Raw genomic sequence first — 24,651 nt, forward strand, 5'->3', positions numbered from 1 at the left:
CTAGTGCTCTCAATCCAGTACATCCCAGGTGAGACTGCCAGAGTAAGGGTTAGCCCAGACAAGGTCACTGATAGGCCTGTGGCTTTAGTGCCCCTAGAAGTGGGTGGGACTTTTAGCTGGAGAAGGGTGATAGTCAGTTCAGACCTCCACCTTGATTGTCTCCTTGGAAATGACCACCCAGAGGTTGGTCAGAGCCCAAGAGAGGAACTGGTCCAGTGCCAATCCTCTCCCAAGTATTCTGGAGGTGCTCCCCCTGCAGTACCTGCAAGTAGGCCCCAGAAGAAAAAGGAAAGAAAACAGTGCAGGAAAGGTGTACAACCTTTAGACAAGGTTCCAGCAAGCCAAGGAGATTCTGCTCCAGTAGGGGAGAACTCCAAAAGTGGCTCTGGTAAAGTCCAACCTGACCAACAAGAAGTCCTGGCTAGTCGGACAACTGTTAAGCATGAGTGGGTGGCTCCTCAGCTAACAGAAGAAAGAGTGGAAGAAGGGTGTTTTCTACAAGATGTAGTAACCCCCCACTCTACCACAGCAGACAGGCACCCTGAACCAAAAGAAGCCTGTAACGTAGCCACTTCCCTTGTTGGTAAAAAGCTAAAGGTGTGCTTCTGGGCACTGACAGCTGTCAGTGGCCTCTGCTTGGTGTTAGCCTTTATGGCTGCACTGTCCTGGGCATGGTGGTCTGGCCCCATGCCAAATAGCAAGTTAGGCCCCCTGACCCTGTTGGTCATGGTGGGGTTACTCCAGCTATGGATAACCTCTTTGGGTAAGCTAGGGGTGACTCTGGCTAAGATAAGATTAGCAGAGGTGGATACCGCTAACCCCAAAATAGAGGGAATGGGTGAAGACATTAAAAACACAGACAAGAAGCAATTCAGACTGGGTCCTAGCACTGTGGAAGTGGGTCAGTTCCCCAGAGGGAATGACCTGAACAGGAGGATGTAAGGCAGAGTAGGCCCTGCAACAAACCAGTCTGTTTTCCCTACTCTTCCTCGCCTGACAGACTAGGAAAACTCTCCCAGCGTTGGCTGAGTCTCCTGGCCTGTACGCTGGGGGGTTTGTGTAGGAAAATGGCTCCTTGTTGCAATTACCCCCCCACTTTTTGCCTGATATTGATGCTGACTTGACTAAGAAGTGTGCCGGGACCCTGCTAACCAGGCCCCAGCGCCAGTGTTCTTTTACTAAAAATGTACCATTGTTTCCACAATTGCCACACCTATGGCACCCAGATGAATCCCTTGCAAAAAGGTACCAGTGGTACCAAGGGCCCTGTGACCAGGGAAGGTCCCTAAGGGCTGCAGCATGTGTTATGCCACCCTAAGGGACCCCTCTCCTAACACATGCACATTGCCATTGCTGATTGTATGTGTGAGTGAGGAGAAAAAGGCAAAGTCGACATGGCATCCCCCTGAGGGTGCCATGCCCACAACCCACTGCCTGTGCATAGGTAGGTCACCCCTCTAGCAGGCCTTACAGCCCTAAGGCAGGGTGCACTATACCACAGGTGAGGGCATAGCTGCATGATCACTATGCCCCTACAGTTTCTAAGTCCATTCTTAGACATTGTAAGTGCAGGGTAGCCATATTAAGTATATGGTCTGGGAGTTTGTCAAAACGAACTCCACAGTTCCATAATGGCTACACTGAACACTGGGAAGTTTGGTATTAAACTTCTCAGAATAATAAACCCACACTGATGCCAGTGCTGGATTTATTATAAAATGTACACAGAGGGAGGTGCCCCCTGTATTTTACCCAATCCTTCAGTGCAGGACTGACTGGTCTGTGCCAGCCTGCACTGAGACGAGTTTCTGACCCCCTGGGGTGAGAGCCTTTGTGCTCTCTGGGGCCAGAAACAAAGCCTGCGCTTGGTGGAGATGCGTCACACCTCCCCTGCAGGATCTGTAACACCTAGCAGTGAGCCTCAAAGGTTCAGGCTTTGTGTTACAGTGCCCCAGGGCACTACAGCTAGTGGAGATGCCCGCTCCCCCCGGACACAGCCCCCACTTTTGGTGGCAAGTCCGGGGAGATAACGAGTCACCCCCTCAGCCAGGTCCACCCCTAAGGTGACCAGAGCTAAAGTGACCCCTCCTTGGAAAATCCTCCATCTTATTTTGGAGGATTCCCCCCAATAGATTAGGGATGTGCCCCCTCCACGCAGGGAGAAGGCACAAAGAGGTTGTAGCCATCCTCAAGGACAGTAGCCATTGGCTATAGCCCCCCCAGACCTAAACACACCCCCTAAATTGAGTATTTAGGGGTGACCATGAACCCAGGAAATGAGATCCCTGAAACAAGAAGAAGGACTGCTGACCTGAAAGCCCTGCAGAGACGATGGAGACAACAACTGACTTGGCCCTAGCCCTACCGGCCTGTCCCAGACTCAGAGAACCTGCACAATGACGCATCCAGTGGGACCAGCGACCTCTGAGGACTCAGAGGACTGACCTGCACCTAAAGGACCAAGAAACTCCTGTGGATAGCGGCTTTTTCAAAAACTGCAACAAAGAAACCATCTTTAAAGAGACTCCAGCCTCACTCCGGAAGCGTGAGTCTCCACACTGCACTCGACGCCCCCGGCTCGTGTCCAGAAGAACCAACACTGCAGAGAGGACCCCCAGGTGACTCCAACGACATGGACACCCTAAGTTGACCTCCCTGCACCCCCACAGCGACACCTGCAGAGAGGATTCAGAGGCTCCCCACTGACTGCGACTGCCCGGTAACAAAGGAACCTGACGCCTGGAAGAAGCTCGGGACCCACAGCCCTCAGGCCCGAGAGGAACCAACTACTGGTGCAGGAGTGACCAGCAGGTGGCCCTCATTTGTGCCCAGTTGGTGGCTGGCCCAAGAAGCCCCCCTGTGCCCTGCCTGCATGGCCAGAGTGACCACCGGGTCCCTCCATTGATTCCTATCTGAATCCCGACACCTACTTCACACACTGCACCCGGCTGCCCCTGTGCCGCTGAGGGTGTATTTTGTGTGCCTGTTTGGGACCACCCCCAGTGCTCTACAAAACCTCCCTGGTCTGCTCCCCAAGGACGCAGGTACTTACCTGCTAGCTGACTGGAACCGGAGCACCCCTGTTCTCCATAGGCGCCTATGCTATTTGGGCCCTACTTTGACCTCTGCAAGTGACCGGCCCTGTGTTGCTGGTGCAGGGTGTTTGGTGATGACTTGAGCCCCCAACGGTGGGCTGCCTATGCCTAGGAGACTAAACTTGTAAGTGCTTTACTTACCTTAGAAAATAACCAATACTTACCTCCCCAGGAACAGTTGATTTTTGCACTGTGTCTACTTTTAAAATAGTGTATTGCCATTTTTGCCAAAACTGTGTACATTACTGTTTTAATTCAAAGTTCCATACTTACCTGTGTGAAGTACCTTACAATTTATGTACTTACCTACATTCTGAATCGTACCACCATCAGGTGTGAGTTGGCACCGGGCAGGGGCCTATGTGCAGGGACATGATGTGCCCTCTCAATGGAGTAGAATTGCCTGGGGGAAAAGTGTCTCATATCCAGTCCTCCAGATATCACACCATGTCCTGACCCTCAGCACCCTCTGGCAATCCCACCATTTGGATATTATTTCTGCGGGATCTGACTTCCGCATCCATTGCTCTCTGTTCCAGTACACACACTCTTATCTGTTAACGCTTGCAAGGAGGATTCCAAACTGTGTGCCTTGGGTTGTAGAGTTACAATAGTTTAATCCGCTGTCACTACTCTATCTGCAATTTGTCTATGGTCAGCGTGCAGAAGGCTGAGATCGGAAGCAACCGTGTCTATTTTGGACTCTAATGAGGTCCTCGAGTTTTCCATCACCAACAGCACTACATCCAGTTATTCCTCCAATGTATTAGAGTGTGCCGTGTGGACTTGAGTAGGCGACAGAGAATGCATTTTTGGCATGGGTGTCTGGGACTCAGAAGGAGCCAGCTGGCCCGCATCATGCTGGCAAACCATTTCCAGATCTACCACGCTGTCTGGTGCAGTAGTCAGCCACATGTGTGGAGGTGCAGCAGCATTTGTTGAATGGGTGCCCAGTGAGGTACCCACACCACAGCATGACTAGCTCAGACGCCTCCCATCCAAAGGTGTTGCCCGTCATACATCAGGGCACACGAAACAGATCAGAGTGTTCAGTGAAGAGGTAGGTGCACCCAGAACTTCAAGGATGGCTCCAGCGCAATAGTCCTCAGCGCAATATTTCCCCCTCTAACTGTAGTTCAAGAGTCACCACCTACTGTATAGCCAGGAGGCTGCATAGTCCCCACAGTAGGAGCCAGGTATCACATACAGGAGACCGAGGCGACTACAGTGGAGGGATATTCACAGATAGGCAGTTGGCAAAGTTCTACGACTAACACAGCACACAAGGGGGTCTTGTAGAGCAGCAGCAATGCAGAACATACAGGGTTACTCTTAATGTGGGTGTAGGAAGCTGGCCTGGTGTGTGGTGAGATCCTATGGTTTTATCACCTTATACCAGGTTCGGGTATCGCCTATTAGTGAAGTGTAGGCATTGTCTAGGAAGCCAGGGCTCTCTAGAGGTAGCTGTGGATGAGCAGCCAAGACGTATCTAGGAGACATGCAAAGCTTATGCAATACCACTACAGTCACACAGCACTCACACACATGAAAGAACCAGTGTTACAAAAATAAAGGTACTTTATAGTAACACAAATACTAAGATACTGTATAGGCAATACCTCAACTGGAGGTAAGTAAACACACTATTATGTACACAATAGAAATCAGTAACTAGCATAGAAAGAAACATGCATTGTTAAAAGCAACAACAAATAGTGAGTGTCCTGGAGGGGACCAAACCTTATATTAAGAAAGTGGAAGGTGAAAGCAGTCCCCCACCAAAGGATGTGAAATCAGGAGAAGGGAACTGGAGGAAATAGGAACCCCAAAAGGTAAGTACCAGGGTGCCCCCCAGTGACCAGGAGAGAAGAGGTAAGCACTTGGTTTTCCCCAAACCCAACAGGAGGACTTTGGAAAAGGATTGTGCAAGGGCCAACCAAGACTGGAAGAACCCAAATGGATCCTGCAGAGGACGGGGACCAAGTCCAGTTGAACTTGGAGTGTCCAGTTGTAGCAGGAGCCACTACCTACCCTTCTATGGATCCAGAACCAGGTCGACAGTGGACGAAAAAGGTCAGCAGTGCAAAACAGGAGTCCCAGGAGTGATTGAAGTAATATCCCATATCGGTGGTCGAGATGCAGTCTGTCAGTGGTGCTGGAAAACCACCAACAGGCCTTGGCAAATACAAGATTTGGAGAAGACGGTTTTGCAAGGCTGAAGAGGACCAGCAAGGTCCAGGGGACTCGACCTAAGGAGGGGAGTTCGGGGTGACCCGCAGCAGCTGGGAGAGTCACACGAAGAGGAGGCAGCCCCCATGGGCAACCCACTGGCAGCAGGCACAGAAGTCACAGTGACGCCCACTCAGCACACCTGAAGAAGTATCCCACGTCGCTGGAGCAGCAGGCAGGAGACTGTGTGTTGCAGGAAGAAGTGCTGGAGGCCGGAGCTACACGGAGCCTGAAGATCCTTTGGAGGAGGAACAAACAAGCCTTGGTAACTGCAAGAGTCACTGTGCACACGGGTACTGTCCTGCAAGGAGAGGCAAGGGCATACGTCTCCCAAGTTGGATAGCTGGTAGAGAGGACCAAGGTGACCACACCAGACCACCACCTGTGATGCAGGATCCACACAGCTCTGGAGGAGAAAAGATCCATGCAGCCAGCCGTCGTTACAGTTGGTGCCTACGGATGCAGGGGAGTGGTTCCTTCACTTCAAGGGAAATTCCTTCTTACTTCTTGTGCAGGCTGAAGACTCATCGCCCTCAGAGGATGCACAGCCAGGAAAATGTTGTAGTTGCTGGAAGGAGCTGGAGAAGCAATGTTGCAGAGCATAGTCATCACTGAAGTTGCAGAATGTAGCGGAGCTCCATTAATACATGTCCGTCATGTTAGCTCCACTTGTCAGTCACCGCCGCAGACTTTCTTTTATGCGCCTTTGGGCGCAGAGGATGACGATGCGTGGCCTCCTGCAGGGTGAGTCTCTGTGATCCTCGATACAATGTATCACTTTTAAGTTTATCCTATGCAGCGGGGCCAGCGACCTCTGAGGACTCAGAGGACTGACCTGCACCTAAAGGACCAAGAAACTCCTTCCTGGATAAAATGCACCCGTCCTGGAAACAATGTCTTATCAACAGTGAATACCTTGAAAATTATAAATAGTCATTGAGTGTGTGCCTCATTTTTTGACTGTGTGTGTGTACAACACATGCTTAGCACTACCCTCTGATAAGCCTAACTGCTCACCTACACTACCACAAAGAAGAGCATTAGTATTATCTACTTTGGCCTCTGTAGAGGCACGAGAGGAGCAAAGAGGATAATGCTGGAAAGATCGTAGATGTAAAATCAACTAAGGGAACTAGTTTTGCAAAGAACATAATGAAAGCAGAGCAGCCTCCAATCACAATTCCCTCTGACGGGGATAACATAGTCTCCAAACAGAGTCCCCAAAGACAGCAGCAAGTTTAAGCTTCTAAGAGTATGGGAACTACAGGAAACCAAGGAATCAATATTAACATCAGCAGATAAACAGCGAGGTGAACAACAAGGAAAGGATTTTGCAAGTCACGTGTATAAATGACTATGTATCACAAGTACAAAGTGTAAATTGGGAAAGATATGAAGTGCTGACTACCGGGCATGAAGATGAAGGAAGTATGAAACTGGCAAAATGATTTGGGACAAACGGTCAACGGAGAAGAATGGAAATGGAAGACTGGAACACTGACATAGAAAGCCTGAATTTATCAAATAAACTATTTTTTACACCAATATATAAGTCTAGAGGCGCACAAGACATTTTGAACAGGGGTAACATATTGAATCTACTGCATGCAATCCCATCACTGTTAAAAATAACATGAAATAATATAGCTTCATTGAATTTCTGACCCAAACAGAAGGGAGGGTGCAGGAAGCCGCCATGGCTTCTTTTCAAAATAGCTTACTGGCTCAGTCAGTGATGAGAGAAAAAGCTATTTTTGCAGCCTGAGGGATGCAATTATCCTTACCCCCAAAAGACATGTATCCTGAACCGTTTGTGATAAGACAACCCAACAATGGGGGGATTGGGATCAATTTTACTCAGATCTTGAAAACGTGACAGGAAGGACAGAAAAGCCAGAGGAGAGTCAACAACCACACAACCTAGAGGAAAAGGAAAGACCTATACACTACACGGAAAATGTAGGACATGAACCAATGGGTATAATGAGGCAAATAGACGGCATGCCGTTTTAGTCATTAGCTCATAGAACATCAACAGAGCCATGAAGAAAGATATAGCCTTGTTGCTAAAAGGAAGCCAAATAATATGCCTCCAGGAAACATGGGTGATTGAAGCGTTTGATATAGTAGGGTATGCAGGACATTACAGACCGGCAATTAAAGCAAAAAAACAGGGCAGACCAAAAGGAGGCTTAGCAATTTTTATAGAAATAGCGCTAAGAATAGAAGCAGTCCAGGTACCCATAATAAATAATTACATCCTGGTACTTAAACTGAATAATTGGATAGATGATACAAACACTCCCTTATATATAATGAATGTGTATATTCCCCCAAATGAAAAAATAAAGTTTACAATAGTTCTTGAACTATGTGAGGTTATAATGGATGTGTTACAGGAACCACATTTACCAGATATAATAATAAGGGGAGATTTTTTTAAATGGATTTGATGCATATTTCTGAGCACGAAGAACAAGTAATCCAGCAAGATTACATATGGCCAGTTCCCCCCAAATGAACAGGGACCCCTTGAAAAAACATTTGATAAAAGGGCAAACGCCTTAATACAGGACTTAGAGTCCCTAGGTATGAGAACCCTAAATGGGAGATTTCAATCAGACACCCCACCATTGTGGACCTATTGTTCCCCAACTGCATGCTCCATAATAGATTACACAATGGTAACGTTAACTCTTTGGGATAGGATAAAATCCTTTAGTATAAATAAAACATCAAGTAGTGATCATGGACAGCAAAGATTTGTGCTTTCAGCACAAATACAGTATCACCAACAGGAACCTGTGTGGGCAGGGGAAGATACGACAATAAACTATTGAAGGCTAATATGGTCTAGTGAAGTGAACACTGCAATAAAGAAGATAGCTGAAAGTTTAGTAAAAGAAACCGTAGTAAGTGGATATGGCAATACATACAAACAGTGGGGTAATGTAACTTCCTTAATAGAATAATAGAAAAAGGAGCTACAAAGAGGCCCCATAAGGGCCCTCGAGAATAGCTAGTGGAGGCAAACCAGGGAAGAATAAAACTATTCATATCTGTTCAGAAGCTACGAAAAGAAAGGAACAAACTGCAAAGGAAAATTAGGAAAGACCCACAAAGTAGAAATCTACATCATACTTTCCGTAGAGTAAATAAGAGGTTGCAAAGACTGGTATGGGAAGAGAAAAGGGAAAGAAATGATGATTTCTGGGCAAAGATATTATATTTGGTGAAACAAAAAAATGCAAGGCAGTTCTGAAAAGCTGTAAATGGAATAAATTGCTCACAAAGACCAGTAGTTAATTCCAACATAACAGAACATGGGTACAATTTTTAAATGCAATATTTAAACCATCAGTAATTGGGCTTAGAGAGGAAAAGCCTATAATTGAGAACATCGGGAAGGGGGGCTTAGGAATCAAAGGCAGCATTATAGACAGTTTTCCGGAGAATCAAATAAGTAAAATAGTATTAAAGTCCAGGAAGGATGGTGCTCCAGGACCAAATGGGCTTCCTCAAGCTCTGTATGAGTCAAACATAGACTTATGGATACCAATATTAGCTACAGTTTATTACTGTGTGCTACAACAGCAGATAGTGCCAGATTCATGGTGGGGATCTATAATAAACCCCATATATAAGAAAGGTGATAGAGAGGCACCTGAAAAGTATCGGTTGATAACGCTACAAGAGATAGAAGCAAAGTATTTTGCTAGCCTACTACTAAGTGAACTACGAGAATGGGCAATGGATAGAAAGATTGTCCCACTAAATCAAACTGGACTCACACAAGGAGTAGGAACAGAAGCAAATATATTAGCATTATCCTTGTTAATGGATAAACAAACCCTAAAGAAGTTACCAATGTACCTTTGCTTGTCGACTTTAAATCAGCCTTCAACTCTGTGATTCAATATTTACTATGGAGTAAGCTCACAGCATTGGGCATTCCATCCAGTCACTTGGGTGAGGATACGGATAGGAGATGCGTCTGTCTTGTCAAGAAAAATAGATACCTTTCAAGGACTGAAGCAAGGCTGTGTCCTAACACCCTATCTTTTTAGTCTGTTCCTATCAGACCTATCACAAGATCTAAAAGTAGTAAACTTACATGCACAGAGACTAGGCCAGATATTTATATCTAATCTGCTATATGCAGACAATGTTGTTCTAATAGGTCAAACGCAGATCCGGCTGCAAAGCTTACTGGGAAGGCTATCAAACTACTCAAAGGAAAATGGTCTGACAGTAAATTTAGAAAAGACCAAGATAATGGAATGTAGCCAGAGGATAAATAAAAAACATAGATGGTATATGAATGGAGAACAAGTGGAGTTAGTCCAATCCTATTGCTACCTGGGAGTACGGTTTGATGAACAGGGATGCTTTACCCAACATAGGGAGGAGTTAAAAAGGAAAGGTCTAACATTGCGTATAGCCCTCTCAACCCTAAAAAGAATCTTGAACAGCCTTAGCATTTTACCTTTATTAAGGGTGATATCAGTGAAATTGGCACCTAGTTTAACGTATGGCAGTGTTGCACTGTGAGGGCGCGATGTACTATGTCTAAATATAAGTATAATAAGAACATATATACACCTATTTCGCTTCCCTCCAAATGGATCGCCAGCACAAATATGTTTGGAGTTTGGGCTAATAAACCAGACAATAGCTAGAAAAGGGGCTTACACGAAAACTTGGTACAGAATAAAAACAAACAAGAGGAATGACCTGTGTTAGGTTTTGTGGAAAGAACGCCAAAGAAATAGTGAGCATCCTACTGCGCACTGGACAAAGCAATCAATGATTTAGGCCTCCATGAAAGCTGGGAAAGTAACACATCTGTAGAATATTTCAAAGGGGTAGTAAACAATAAAACTAAGATGCTATCCTTATTGAAGGATAAATAAATATTATCGAAAAGATCTCATGCATGGGGGTGTTAAATGATTATAAACTCCTTCGACATCAGCTCTATTTTGAAGAAGGCTGGTCCTCTGTCCTAATATAATTTTTGCATTTTCGACTTAGGACGTTACCTGGCGATAATAATGACTACCCAGTGGGGAGGGTGAGCTCAAATGAGAGTTGTAGCTTATGCAATAAGGGGAAGAGGAATTAAATACACCTCTTATGTCTGTGCCCGGCCCTAGTGCAAGAAAGGAAATGCTTGCTAAAATTGCTTTTTAATCAATGTGATATAAGGACATGCAGACAAGCCGCAATAGACTGCTTAAAACCAGACGACCCAATCCTGAACTGCCGTATGGTGAAAATTTTAAAGAGGGCAGAGACGAAAATTTTAGGAAAGGAGTGAATAGAATGATGTGGTCAGGAGGGGGACTAATTAAAGACTACGGTCATAGATAAAATCTTCCTTAAACTGTATTTTTTGTTTAAGAATTGTAATTTTAATGCATTTTTATATGTTAAATTTTGATTTTATGCAGGCAACATGCGGCACACTTTTGTAATGGTTTTTATTAACTGTACAATAAAGATTATTCATTCATTCATTACTTTGGCCTCTGTAAAGCCTCTGGGGATCCACTGGACGCTGTGCACACTATACCTTACTTTGGTATACTCTATACAGAGCCAGCTTCCTACATTGATGGATCAGCGGTGGGGTCTTTGCATTTGCTGGACTACTCAGCCGTCATCTGATCACACAACTAAATTCCAAAATTGCCTTTAGATTCAATAGATTTTTGAATTGACAATTCTTGCACATGTTTTAAAGTCTTGCTAGAGCCTTGGTTAAGTCCCTTTTAGCATTTCTTTAAAATTTTTAAAAGTTGCTGTAGCTAGGGGTAAAGTATCTAGAAGTAGTTTAGTTCCTAAAAATAATCCCCAACTTTAGTAAAATAATGAGTAACTCAAAGAACATGGTTGTGGAGCTCGACCTGACCCCTTACCTCCATCTCAAGATGAGAGAGCTAAGGTCTCTCTGCAGTCTCAAAAAGATTAAAACTGGTTCCAACCCTACCAAGGTCCAGCTCCAGGAGCTCTTGGTAGAGTACACAAAGGAACACCCTTCTCAGGAGGATGACGTCCCCTCAGAAGAGAAAGTTAGGGAAAAGGACAACTCCCTCCTCGTAACCTAACTAGGGAAGACAAGGTCCCTGTTCCCCTAACTCCAAGGATAGTACTCACAGCACCTAGACCTCACAAAGTTGGGTCAGTCTCAATGAAGAGGGCATCCTTTTAGCAAGGATGGCCAAAATAATAGCTTTGGAAGATAGACTCCTAGCTATAGAGAGAGAGAGAGCAGAAAGTGGCCTAGCACCGATTAATGGTGGCAGCAACATAATATAATATCTACGGACAGAGAGCAATTGTATGCCACTAGGATCCTAAAAGGGATTGTCCTCAAGTGTGAGGATGGTGATGATATCACCAAATGGTTCACAGCCTTTGAAGGGGCCTGTGGAGTGAGAAATGTGAAAAAGCCTTATTGGGGAGCACTCCTTTGGGAACTATTCACTGGTAAGTGAAGGGATAAACTCCTCACACTCACTGGAGCAGATGTTGAGTCCTATGACCTCATGAAGGCTACCCTGATTAAGGGCTTTGGGCTCACCGCTGAGGAATATAGGATTAGAATCGGGGGGGGGGCTTCACAAAACCTCGAGCCAGTCCTGGATTGCCTTCATAGACTACTCAATGAAAACACTAGACGGTTGGTTCGTTATAATGGGCAATATAATCTCTTTAAGAAAGAACACATCTTAAGTAATTGCACTAATGAAAAGATGCATCAATATCTGGTAGAGCTAGGTCCAATGTCTCCCATAGAATTGGGAAAGAAGGCAGAACACTGGGTCAAGATTAGGGTGACCAAGACTTCTACTGGGGGCTACGAAAACAAAGGGGTTACTAAGCCTCCTCAGGGGGAGGGGGGTGAGACTCCTAGGGATAAAGTAAAGCGTCTTCTAAAGGTCCCAAAACCTGCTCAGATAGGTAGGCCCTGAAGCTCTTCATAATCCAATCACGGCCACAAAGGTAAAAGCTTTGATCCCAAAAAGGCCTGGTGTTTCAACTGTAGATGGACTGAATAACAAATTGGAGATTTAGCCTGTCCCAAAAGTAATCCCCCTACTACTGCACCAGCTAGCAATGGTATAGCCAGACAAACTAGGTGTAGCTAAGTTTCTTAGTAATTCTGACTTAACTGCAGGGTACTGGCAGATTCCCATGGCACAAAAGAAAAGACAGCATTCTTCACACTTGATGGGTATTATCAGCTCACTGTTATGCCCTTTTGTTTAAAGAATTCCTCCCGCCACCTTCCAAAGGTTGGTGAATCAAGTCCTTGCTGGATTGGACACATTTAGGTCAGCATATCTAGATGATATTGCTGTCTTTAGCTTCACCCTGCAGGATCACCTGGTCCACCATGGGAAGGTTTTTCAGGCTTTGCAATCTACATGCCTCACTATCAAGGCATCCAAGTGCCAGATAGGGCAGAGTACAGTTGTATACCTGGGCCACTTTGTAGGTGGGGGCTAGGTTCAACCCTTACAGCCCAAGATGCAGACAATTCTGGACTCTGAAGCTCCTACAACCCAGACTCAAGTCAGGGCATTCCTTGGCTTGACTGGATACTACAGGAGTTTTGTGAAGGGTTATGGATCCATCATGACCCACCCTCACAGAACTCACCTTCAAGAAGATGCCCAAGAAAATAAACTGGACAGTTACTTGTCAAAAAGTCTTTGACACCCTGAAGGAGGCAATATGCTCTGCAGCAGTTTCTCAAAGCTCCAGACTACTCTAAGCAGCTCAGTGTGCACACAGATGCCGTTGAAAATTGGATGGGAGCAGTCCTGTCCCAAACCAACAATGATGACCAGGACCACCCTGTTGCTTATAATAGCAGGAGGTTACTCCCCAGTGAACAGTGTTGGAGTGCCACTGAGAGGAAGACCTTTTCTGTGGTTTGGTCCCTGAAGAAGTTGAGACCATACTTGTGTGGTACTCATTTCATTGTTCAAACTGACCACAGACCTCTCTGATGGATTGTGCAGATGAAAGGTGAGAACCCTAAACATTTGAGGTTGTCCATCTCCCTACAGGGAATGCACTTTACAGTGGAACACAAACCAAGGACTGCCCAGGCCAATGCAGATGGACTTTCCAGGTTCTTCCACTTAGACAATGAAGACTATCTTGGGAAAGATTAGTCTCATCCTCTTTCATTTGCGAAGTGGTTGTGTAGGAAAGTACCCCTTTTGGCATGGTCACCCCCCCACACTTTTTGCCTATTATCTGATGCTAACTTGGCTGAGCATGGGCTGGGAGCCTGCTAACCAGGCCCCAGTACCTGTGTTTTTTCCCTAAACTGTACCATTGTTTCTACATTTGCCACACCTCTGGCACACAGCTATGTCCCCTGTAAAAGGTACCAGTGCTTCCAAGGGCCCTGTGACCAAGGAGGGTCCCCTAAGGGCTGCAGCATGTATTATGGCACCCTAAGGGACCCCCTCACCAAACACATGAACACTGGCTTTGCACATTGTGTGTGTTGGTGGAGTGAAAAAGGTAAAGTCGACATGGCACCCCTCCCTAGGTGCCATGCCTACCAAACACTGCTTGTGGCATAGATAGGTCACCCCTCTAGTAGGCATTACAGCCTTAAGGCAGGGTGCACTATACCACAGATGAGGGCATAGCTGCATGAGCAATATGGCCCTATTGTGTCTAAGTCAATTCTTAGATATTGTAAGTGCAGTGTGGCCATATTAAGTATATGGTCTGGGAGTTTGGCAAAACTAACTCCACAGTTCCATAATGGCTACACTGAATACTGGTAAGTTTGGTATCAAACTTCTCAGAATAATAAACCCACACTGATGCCAGTGTTGGATTTATTACAAAATGGCCACAGAGGGCATCATAGAGATGCCCCCTGTATTTTACCCAGTCCTTCAGTGCAGGACTGACTGGTCTGTGCCAGCCTGCCACCGAGAGACGAGTTTCTGACCCCCTGGAGTGAGAGCCTCTGTGCTCTCTGGGACCAGAACCAAAGCCTGCACTGGGTGGAGGTGCTTTACACCTCCCCCCTGCAAGGACTGCAACACCTGGTGGTGAGCCTCAACGGCTCAGGCCTGGTGTTACAATGCCCCCAGGGCACTCCAGCCACCTTTGGTGGCAGGTCCAGAGGGATAATGAGAAAACCAGCCAGGTCCACCCCTAAGGTGACCAGAGCTGAAGTGACCTCCTCCTTGAGAAATCCCCCATCTTGCTTTGGAGGAGTAGGACCGATAGGGATAGGGATGTGCCCCTTCCACAGAGGGAGTGGGCACAAGGAGGGTGTAGCCACCCTCAGGGACAGTAGCCATTGGCTACTGCCCCCTGACCCTAACACACCCCTAAATTTAGTATTTAGGGGAAACCCTAAACCCAGATCATCAGATTTCCTGATGACCTCAAGAAAGATGAACAAACCGCTGAGCTAAAAACGCGCAGAGAAGAGAAGGAGACACCAACTGACTCGTCCCCAGCCCTACCGGCACGTCTCCTGCTTCAAAAAGCTGCACGAAAAGAACTCGTTCTGCAGGACCAGCGACCCCTGAAATGCCTCCAGGGGACTGGCTGCATCACCAAGGACCAAGAAACGCCCATGGACAGTGGACCTGCCCAAAGAAAAGACCAAGAAACCAACTTTAAAGGGACTCTCACCTCACTCCAGAAGCGTGAGTCCAACAACTCTGGACCCGACGCCCCGGGCCCGTGTCCAGAGAAACCAACTATCCAGAGAAGACCCCCAGGTGACTCCGATGACGTGTCCACCCTGGGATGACCTCTCAGCACCCCCATGATGACGTCTGCAGAGGGAATCCCGAGGACCCCCCCTGACCGCAACTGCTCAGGACGATGTTTGGCCCCTGGAGAAGCACTGCACTCGCAGCCCCCAGGCCCGAGAGAAACCGACCACCAGTGCAGCAACGACCAGCAGGCAGCCCTCACCCTTGAACAGTCAAGGGCTTGTCCGAGAGGCCCCTGTGCCCTGCCTGCAGCGCCTAAGTGACCCACGGGTCCCTCCATAGAGTTCTATTGAGAACCCAACACCCTGTTGGCACACTGCACCCTGCTGCCCCCGTGCTGCTGACTGTGGGGTTTTTGTGCCTACTTGGGGCCCCTCCAGTACTCCTCCAAAACCCCCGGTCAGCCCTCCGACAATGCAGGTACTTACCTTCAAGCAGAGTGGAACCTGAGTACCCCTTGTCTCCATAGGCGCCCATGTTATTTTGCCTCCTGTTTGACCTCTGCACCTGACCGGCCCTATGTTGCTGGTGCTGGGCGTTTGGGGTTGCCTTGACTATGCCCCGAAGACTGAACCCGTAAGGGTGTTACTTACCTCAGAAACTGTACTCTACTTACCTCCCCCAGGAACTGTTAAAAATTGCAGTGTCCACTTTTGAAATAGCTTTTTGCCATTTTAAAGAAAACTGTGTACAATATTGAATCTGTTCAAAGTCCTAAGTATTACTATGCAAAGTACCTTTCATTTGATGTGCTTACCTGCTAAATGAATCTGGTGGTTCTAGAAATAAATTAACAAAATAATATTTTTCTATATAAAAACCTATTGGCCTGGAGTTAAGTCATTGAGTGTGTGTTTTCACTTATTGCTTGTGTGTGTACAATAAATGCTTAACACTACCCTCTGATAAGCCTAACTGCTTGACCACACTACCACAAACAGAGCATTAGTATTATCTATTATTGCCTCTGTCAAGCCTCTTGGGGAACCCCTGGACTCTGTGCACACTATGGGCCTCATTACGAACACGGCGGGAATTCCTGCCGTGTTCGGGCTGGCGGTCTTTCCATCGCCCGCCAGCCTCCTGGAAAACCCGCCGGCCTGGCGGGGAACACGGTTGCAAAATTGAGGGCGCCGCCAATGTTGTTGTGTGGTGGGTGCAGCAGCACCCGTCGCGCATGTCACTGCCCATAAATCGGGCAGTGACATGCGCGACGGGTGCCTGCACGGGGGCCCCTGCACTGCCCATGCAAAGTGCATGGGCAGGGCAGGGGCACCCCCTCCGCCAGCCTTTTCTTGGCGGGACATCCCGCCAGGAAAAGGCTGGAGGCATTTGAAACATTATCCCCAGGGTAACGCAGCTACCCTGGCAGATGGTGTTTCCTCCCACCGCCAGGCTGCCTGGCGGCAGAAGCATTACGGTGGGTGACGGCTGCTGCTGGCCGCCGTCACCCTGTTCTTTATATGGCGGTTCGGCCCGTCGGCTGGTGGCTTTAGCCGCCACTGCCAGCATGGCGGTCTGAACCACCAATTTCGAAATGAGGGCCTATATCTCATTTTGATATAGTATATATAGAGCCAGCTTCCTACAGGGACCCTCACTCTAGTCAGGATAAGGGAGATACCTGCTCAGATAACCCCTGCTCACTCCCTTGGTAGCTTGGCATGAGCAGTCAGGCTTATCTCAAAAGCAATGTGTAAAGCATTAGCACATAACACACAGTAGCACAGTGAAAACACTACAGATGGACACCACACCAGTTTTAGAAAAATAGCCAAGATTTTTCTGTGTACAACGAGGCCAAAACCAGAAAAATCCAACATACAGTGCTAAACATATAAATTTTGTAAGGTTTCACTTAAAAATACAGTTCCTTGAAGCCGATAGCTCCACCTGGGGCTATCACGGCATTGTGATCAAGAAAATCAACAGTTCAGGCTGGCTGCTGCGTCTTGGGCCAGCTATATTGTTGGGAAGACCTGCAAACAGTACCTTTGGATTTGCAGGGCTTCATGATACTTGTAGTGAGCTCCAGAGAGCGTCGTTGCTGGCTTCGCAGTGTTGGTCCCGGAGTCGGTGTGGGTGTCGTTGGGCCTTTGAAGTCACACGCATTGCAGATTGAACTCTGGGCTGATGAAGTCAGGAGGACTGGCGTGGATGGCATTGGGGCTGCGTTGCGAAGGGGATCGATACGATGTGCGGTGCCCATAGGTCAGGGTGCAAGCAGCGGCTCAGTGATGGCATCCAGTGGCATCGGTGAGACCAGGGTTGCGGTGTGAAGTGGGGCGGTGCGACGTGCGGTGTGATCATCAGGCCATGGTGCAGGCAGTATCATCGTTGTTGCTGAAGTGCTGTCGCGGTAGGCCCAAGTCGGCGGTGAGGTGCGGGACGGCTCTGGGCAGCGTCTACAGGTCACGGTGCAGAGAGGGACCCACTGAAGTCGATGGTGCTCGCGTAAGTGGACTGAGGCTGTGGTGCCGGATGGGGACATTGCTTCGTGCTCCTCACGAGCGGTGTCCACAGGCCACGGTGCAGGCAGAGGCATCAGTGTCAGCAGGAGCGGCGGTGTCAGGGATGATCAGGCTGCAGTGTGAGGAGGCGATGCCGGTGTGCGGGATCCACAAGTTGCAGTGCGAGCTGCGGCTCAGTGAAGTCATCCGATGATGGCATCGGTGAGACCAGGGTTGCGGTGCGAAGCGGGGCCATGCGGAAGCGGCAGATCAAGGTGCAGGCCAGCGGCATCATTGACGGCATCACAGTGGTTTTTCTCCTTGAACAGCACACACACAGTTCCCAGTGCTGTAGGAAGATGAAACTGAAGTCTTTGATATCCCTGAGACTTCCATCAGGAGGCAAGCTCTACTCCAATCCCTTGGCAAAAGGACAGTACTCCTCCTTCAGCTCTTCTCCTTGGGAGATGTTCCTCTTGATTCCAGAAAGATTCCAAAAGTCTGGGTTTTTGGGTCCAATACGTATACCCCTTTCTGCCTTTGAAGTTGGCAAACTTCAAAGGAAAGTCTCTGTTGTTTTCAAGATCCTTCCTTGTCCAGGCCAGGCCCCAGACACACCAGGGGGGTTGGACACTGCATTGTGTGAGGGCAGGCACAGTCCTTTCAGTTGTAAGTGGCAACTCCTCTCTCCACTCTAGCTCAGATAGCTTATCAGGATATGCAGGCTACACCCCAGCTTCCTTTGTGTCACTGTCTAGAGGAGATGTGTAAACAGCCCAACTATCAAACTGACCCAGACAGGGAATCCACAAACAGGCAGAGTAACAGGATGGTTTAAGCAAGAAAATGCCTACTTTCTAAAAGTGTCATTTTCAAACTAACAATCTAAAAATCAACTTCACTAAAAGATGTATTTTTAAATTGTGAGTTCAGAGACCCCAAACTCTACATTTCTATCTACTTTCTAAGGGAATCTGCACTTTAAAGTTATTTAAAGGCAGCCCGAGTTAACCTATGAGCGAGATAGGCCTTGCAACAGAGAAGACTGAATTTAGCAGTATTTCACTGTTAAGACATGAAACACACATCAGTACATGTCCCACCTTTAACATACACTGCACCCTGCCCATGGGCCTACCTTAGGGGTGCCTTACATGTAGTAAAATGGAAGGTTTAGGCCTGGCAAGGGGGAATACTTGCCAAGTCGAATTGTGAGTTTAAAACTGCACACAAAGACACTGCAGTGGCAGGTCTGAGCCATGTCTACGGGGCTACTCATGTGGGTGGCAAAATCAATGCTGCAGGCCCACTAGTAGCATTTGATTTACAGGCCCTGGGCACCTCTAGTGCACCTTTCTAGGGACTTAACAGTAAATCAAATATGCCAGTCATGTATAAACCAATCGACAGCACAATTTATATAGGGAGCACTTTCACTTTAGCACTGATTAGCAGTGGTAAAGTGTGCAGAGCCAATAAAACACCAAAAACAGAGTGCAGTACACCATAAAAACAGGAGGTCAGAAGGCAAAAAGACAGGGGAGACACGCCAAAAAGCTGCTCGGTCTAACAGCGGGCCATTGGAAGAGGGTTCCAGCAATGTGTTCATAACGTTGAACATCTCTCTAGGGGCGTTAGCAGACCCATTAATTCTCTTTTCAAAGTAGGAAGCCTGGGCCTGGTTTCTTTATGATAGGCCCTGACTGTTTCCCGATATTTAGCTTTTTTATGTTCTCTATAGTCCTTCCTTGCTTCATTCCCTTTTTGCAACTTTGCAAATTTGTTTGAGAGGTTTCAGCTCGGGGGAATACAAGAGGGCAAACTTTCTTTTATTTTTTTGAGTAACTGCCTTTTTGGGGATAATTTGGTCTAAGGACTTGTTTATTCAGATCGAGATATTAGTGTTGGCTGTATGTTGGTTAGGTCCCAGGTCATGTGTGGTGTTCCTAAGGATATGTATCCAGCTTTCACTTGTTTTCTGAGACCAGAGGAAAGCTTTCGGAGGTACAGTCAAACCTGGGATTGTCAGGACCATAGGGATCAGAAAATGGTCAGTCCATAAAGTAGATAGTGGACCTAAAACCCTTAGCAGAGGTTTGTTAGTGAAAATAGTGTCTAACAAGAGCCCGTTAGCATGGGTGGGGTCATGTATTCTTTAGTTAAGTTGGCAACTGGGGGTGAACGTAAGGCATTTTAAATTACATTACTGGCTCTGTCACTATACTATTTCAAGTAAATCCTGAATGTTATAGCCAACCTCCTGAATGAACTAATGATGCTGAACCAACGCATGAGCACTTCCTTTCTGATACACAGTTTTACTAAGCCTGTCCGAAACCACACCTTTTAAGTTACAAGTGTATCTAGCTCTTCCACCAAAGAGCTGTGATAAAGTCCTTCAACACAATCCAACATCACTTCACCTGGCAGACTGGCTCCTGGGCAGCTTACATTTGCCTCTTAGGGCATTTCAGATCATTGCCAGAGCTTTCTATTAGTGGTAAGAGCCCAATTTACTAAAACCTATATACTAAAGATAATTTTTTTTTGCTTTTGATGCAAGAGCAATAGTTTACCCCATGTGTCTGTTTAACGGGGTGTGATTTTACCCTAATTAGCAATTCTGGCTTAGACTGAACTGAGAACTACTTCTGTACAAGTTTGCATGGGAGCCATCTCTTGGTGCAGAAGAGAACCATGTAATCAATATTTTTCACATGACATATTACAGTTAATCTGCAGATATTTTGGCTCATAGCCACCAGCAACTGAAGTGCTATTAGTCTGGGAACTAAGCACGCATCTAATAAATAGCCCAGATCAATCTTTTGAACTGGCAGTCCATTTTTATCTAAAATACATTATTGACCAATGTTTCTTACATCGACCATGTAGAAAGGTTGAAACACAGGCTTTATCAGTTAAAGAACTTCAATCATAATATTTTCTTCAATGTTGGATCTTTCAAAAATTCACAAGCTTGAATCAAGATTAGTGAGCATAATGGAGGTTGGAAGTAGCTCATTTTACTGAAAATGTTGCAGGGCCTTGGAGTCAGATACTGAATGGTGGTATAGGCAAGACAGAGATGTGGCTGGTCTTTCATACTGTGACTCTAGATACATTTTGAAGGGGTACTTCTGCGAATATGGCTGATGACTACTACTCCTCTTGTGGTGTAAGGATTTTTTTGTTTTGAGACAGATCTGCCTACCTTAGGGTAGACCAGAATGATGCATGCAGCCAACCACTGTCCATTGCACTGTTTGGAGACGAGAGAGCCTGCAAATAACTGATTTGAGGGATTTTGTTTTATTCAAACACAATTTTAAACAAGCACCTCTTGACCTCAATGGAATGTAATTGCGTCTCTGGCTCTGACTGCGTAGGATTTGGAATGAACAAGGGTAACACAGTTAATTCACTAGATAAATTGTCAGTTGGTGCTTTTGTTATAAACCTTGATTTTATGATTGGTAAAACACAAACATGGTCCTCTAGCTTTTGCGTCTTACATTGATTTACATCCAGCCTGTATTCCTCTCATTACTTTTAAATTTACACAGGTATGCTTTGAAAATCAGACGTATGTTGGCTTCGGGAGGAAGTGCATTTGATAGCATATCTTCCTCATTGGCTGCTGTTTGGCTAAAAATAATGAGGTATATATTCAACTTGTACTACTGCAGTTTATTTAACTGCATAAAAACATGTTTAAGCCATCTATTGTTTAAAATATAACAGTATGCTTGAATGCTTTAAGCATGGCAATCTGTGATAGCTACCAACAGGGAAGAACTTTAGTTACTGGTAAGTAACTTTTTCACCTAATGTAGAAGCATTTGAAATGCCAGATATAGCAGAGGAGACCTAGTTGGATCAGGCAGGAGAGCTGTAGTGCACAGTTATTCTTTTACCATGATTGATTACTTTGGTCCAGCGATGGTATAGGAGAGAAAGAATTTCATGAAATGTATTGGGAAGTCACTGGGACATTTTAGTCTCTGTGCACGTTAGGGTAATGGGCTTCTTCTTCCCTGTTAATTTCCTTATTAATTACCATGTATTCAATTGCTGGTTGGTACCTCACAAGGAAGAAGCCTAAAGCAAAAAACGACTTAGCCTTGAATTACTGGCACACTGGCTGGATGACATAAGAAGGTCTCTTTGGCACATTTTTGATGGCAGCCAGTGATTTTGCCAGGCTCATTTCATACTGCGACAGAAACGTGCCAGTTGAGAGCAAGATCATGTTCTTCCCACCAAAAGGAATGTTGATTACATTTTCATGGACATTTGTCCTAAGGAGTTTAAACCACTACTTTAAGTGTAAAGGCTTACCATCGTCCTGGCAGTGGTCTCAAAACATCAGCACTTTTGCTTCACAGCCTCTCTGCTCACGTTAAGGATATTTTCAACTATTCCATTGCATAATATAGAGGCAGGAAGTTGTACCTGCCAAACCTGAAACACAGGTGCAACCCGACATTGGTTTCAGTCTGCATGAGGGAGAGACACTGTTACTGGCACATTTTCTTCCTCTTTGCCTTCAGACATTTGACTTGTCAAGACTATGTTGCTGGGTTACTAGAGGCTATCTTTAGGTGCGCATAAACTCAAGCAGGAGGTGTTCTGCATATAACTCAGACTAGCTTTGAATCAACATCAACAACTTTTGAATTGGAAGGGAAAGGAGTTATGAGTATTTAAAATTCTTATTGTATGTATCTACATTGGTTTTGATTAGACATTTTTATAATAGACGGCCTAAAGGTGATGCTATCCTAAATTATTTCATATCACTCTCTCCCCAATCCAGATTCAACCCCTCCTCCACTTGTGAGAAAAAAGAAGGGAAGTCAGGATTTGTGGACATCAGGAAAGCTCCATTCTTTCACCCCATAATTCGTCGGGACGAGGAGCTATCTGACTATTATACAGATCCTTTGCCTTGGCAGCTTCAAGATGGCCAACTGGCTGTGGTGGACCTTCCCCAGGCCGCTGAAGAGAGCGAAAATGAGGCCAGATACGCTATCAAGAGGCTAAGTGAGGACTTAGCAGATGGATTTGAAGACGAGACCCTGCCAATGGACATTGGAATAGAGAATGATATGGGTCCCAGTCAGCTAGAATTTCAGGAGCTCAATCATTTGACCAATGAGATGGGCCAATATTTTGGGCCTGGATTCTACTAATATTTGGCTTTGTAACCAGTCAGTCTTAATCCAAAAAAACATGCCTGTCTTTGCTGTAATCATTCAGGTTTGATTTGGTTCTCTTCTATTCATGTGACTGTTGATGTTGCTTTGCAGCTTTTATTGCATATTTTATGTGTAGCTTCATTTTGCAGCAAAATGAGCAATGACTTAAACTGTTCTAGGAAATATGCAAGACGCTTTCTTGGCATAGTGAAATGAACTATGAACGAAAAATTCTGGGGCCTATTCACAAACTGCATTTTGTAGTATATTTAGTAGTGGCACAATAATACTACTAAAGTACTAGAAAATTATTTTCAGTGTAAATCTCCTCCTCCACCTTTCCTCTCTTTTCTATGGAAAGATCCTCACACATGTAAGTTTACTACTCAGAAGTAAATGTGGGAGGAACCGGAGGAGCGGCTCGAGAAAGGACATGTTTATTACTAAATGGGAGGAGTTTAGAAAAGAGTAAGGAGGGGTTTAGAGAGAGAAATGCACACTTACCCACTAAGGAGTAAGCCCTTTGCTATCCACAAACTCCACTTCTAAAGTTACCACATCCAAAAAGGGACACAAACGTGTACCAAATTACTCCATTTGAAGTCCAGCACCACACATAGCCAACCACTGGAACTGCAACACCTACCCATAGACAATAATGTAATAGGGATTTAAAATACAACCCTATCAAAAACAATGTTGAATTGAATTATTGATAAGAGTGAAACATATAAACAAATATTATTTAATGTTAAGACATCTAAAAATAAAACCCTGTTTAATTATAAAACATTTTAATAACCTTTTTTGAACTTATATATTAATGTAACATTTTTATTACAATATAATTACATTACTTTTAATTAATTACACATATCTTTTTTAATTATTGATGCACAGTAAAAACTTGTTTTTATTTCTGTAGGTGGGGATGTATTTTTTAATTTAAACCTCTAAACAATTATTTAATATATTTAAATTAATAGAAGATTTAATTCAAAATTAAGTTTGGCGCATTGTTGTTCCATATTTAAAATAAATATACAAAATTAATGTATTTTATTTAACATAAACATTTTTTACTCATATGTTATAATGTTCAATAAACTATTTTACTTTTCCCTATACTTTACCATCGGGGGACTCCACAGTAGAGGTGGAGCTCTCTCTATAATAAAGGCACAATTAAAAGCTTATTAAAATTTATAATAAATGATTACAAATATTTTATGTTAAATATTTATGTAAATACATTGTATGTATTTATTTTGACATGTAGAAAAAAATAAAAAGCCTCACACTATCAAGTTTAAATTCAAATTTTAATTAATTTAAATATATTAAATTAAATAAAAATTATTTAAAGTTATAAATAAAAATATTAATTCCCACATAAGTAAAAAATAAAAAATACATTCGGGAAAACAAACGTGACATTCCTTATGCACAGTTGCGGAGTATGCCAAAGAAGTGGCTCATATAGTACACACATTTCAAAAAAGAAACTAAAAAAATGTGAACATTAGACAAATCAAAGATCAACACAAAGACTATTACAAGACTTGAATTAGTGGGAAAAAAAAAGAAATCTAAAAATAATGAGACAGAGTAAAAAGGTTTATCATGATGTATAGCGTTGATAATGACTTCATATACGAGTCTTGTTAAACTCTGGGAAGTGTTAACCTTAGATGTAGACCTTAACAAACATATTACACCAAAATCTTTGATAACCTGTACTCAGGCCCTAACTCTCACGTATTTAGTGAGTTCCAGTGATGCAATCAGATTATGTGAGACAGCACACGCCTGGCTTCCTAGGCTTCTGAAGTTCCTGATTGGCTGTAACAAATGCCGAAAATGTAACTGTTACAAATTTGTCAATGGTGGAGCTAGAGAATTT

At 45.0% G+C, this 24,651-nt stretch overlaps 1 protein-coding gene across 1 annotated transcript in view; it reads left to right on the forward strand.

The window, feature by feature from the left end:
• Positions 1–24,027, forward strand: part of DKKL1 (dickkopf like acrosomal protein 1) — a 768,700-nt gene extending 744,673 nt beyond the window's left edge. Inside the window, exon 7 of the mRNA XM_069200815.1 lies at positions 22,367–24,027. Within this exon, the coding sequence (XP_069056916.1) occupies positions 22,367–22,742 (376 nt within the window). The 3' untranslated portion in view covers positions 22,743–24,027. The remainder of the gene's footprint in view (positions 1–22,366) is intronic.
• The last annotated feature ends 624 nt before the right edge of the window (positions 24,028–24,651 follow it).

This window comes from Pleurodeles waltl, chromosome 7 (assembly GCF_031143425.1).
Source record: "Pleurodeles waltl isolate 20211129_DDA chromosome 7, aPleWal1.hap1.20221129, whole genome shotgun sequence".
NCBI lineage: Eukaryota > Metazoa > Chordata > Amphibia > Caudata > Salamandridae > Pleurodeles > Pleurodeles waltl.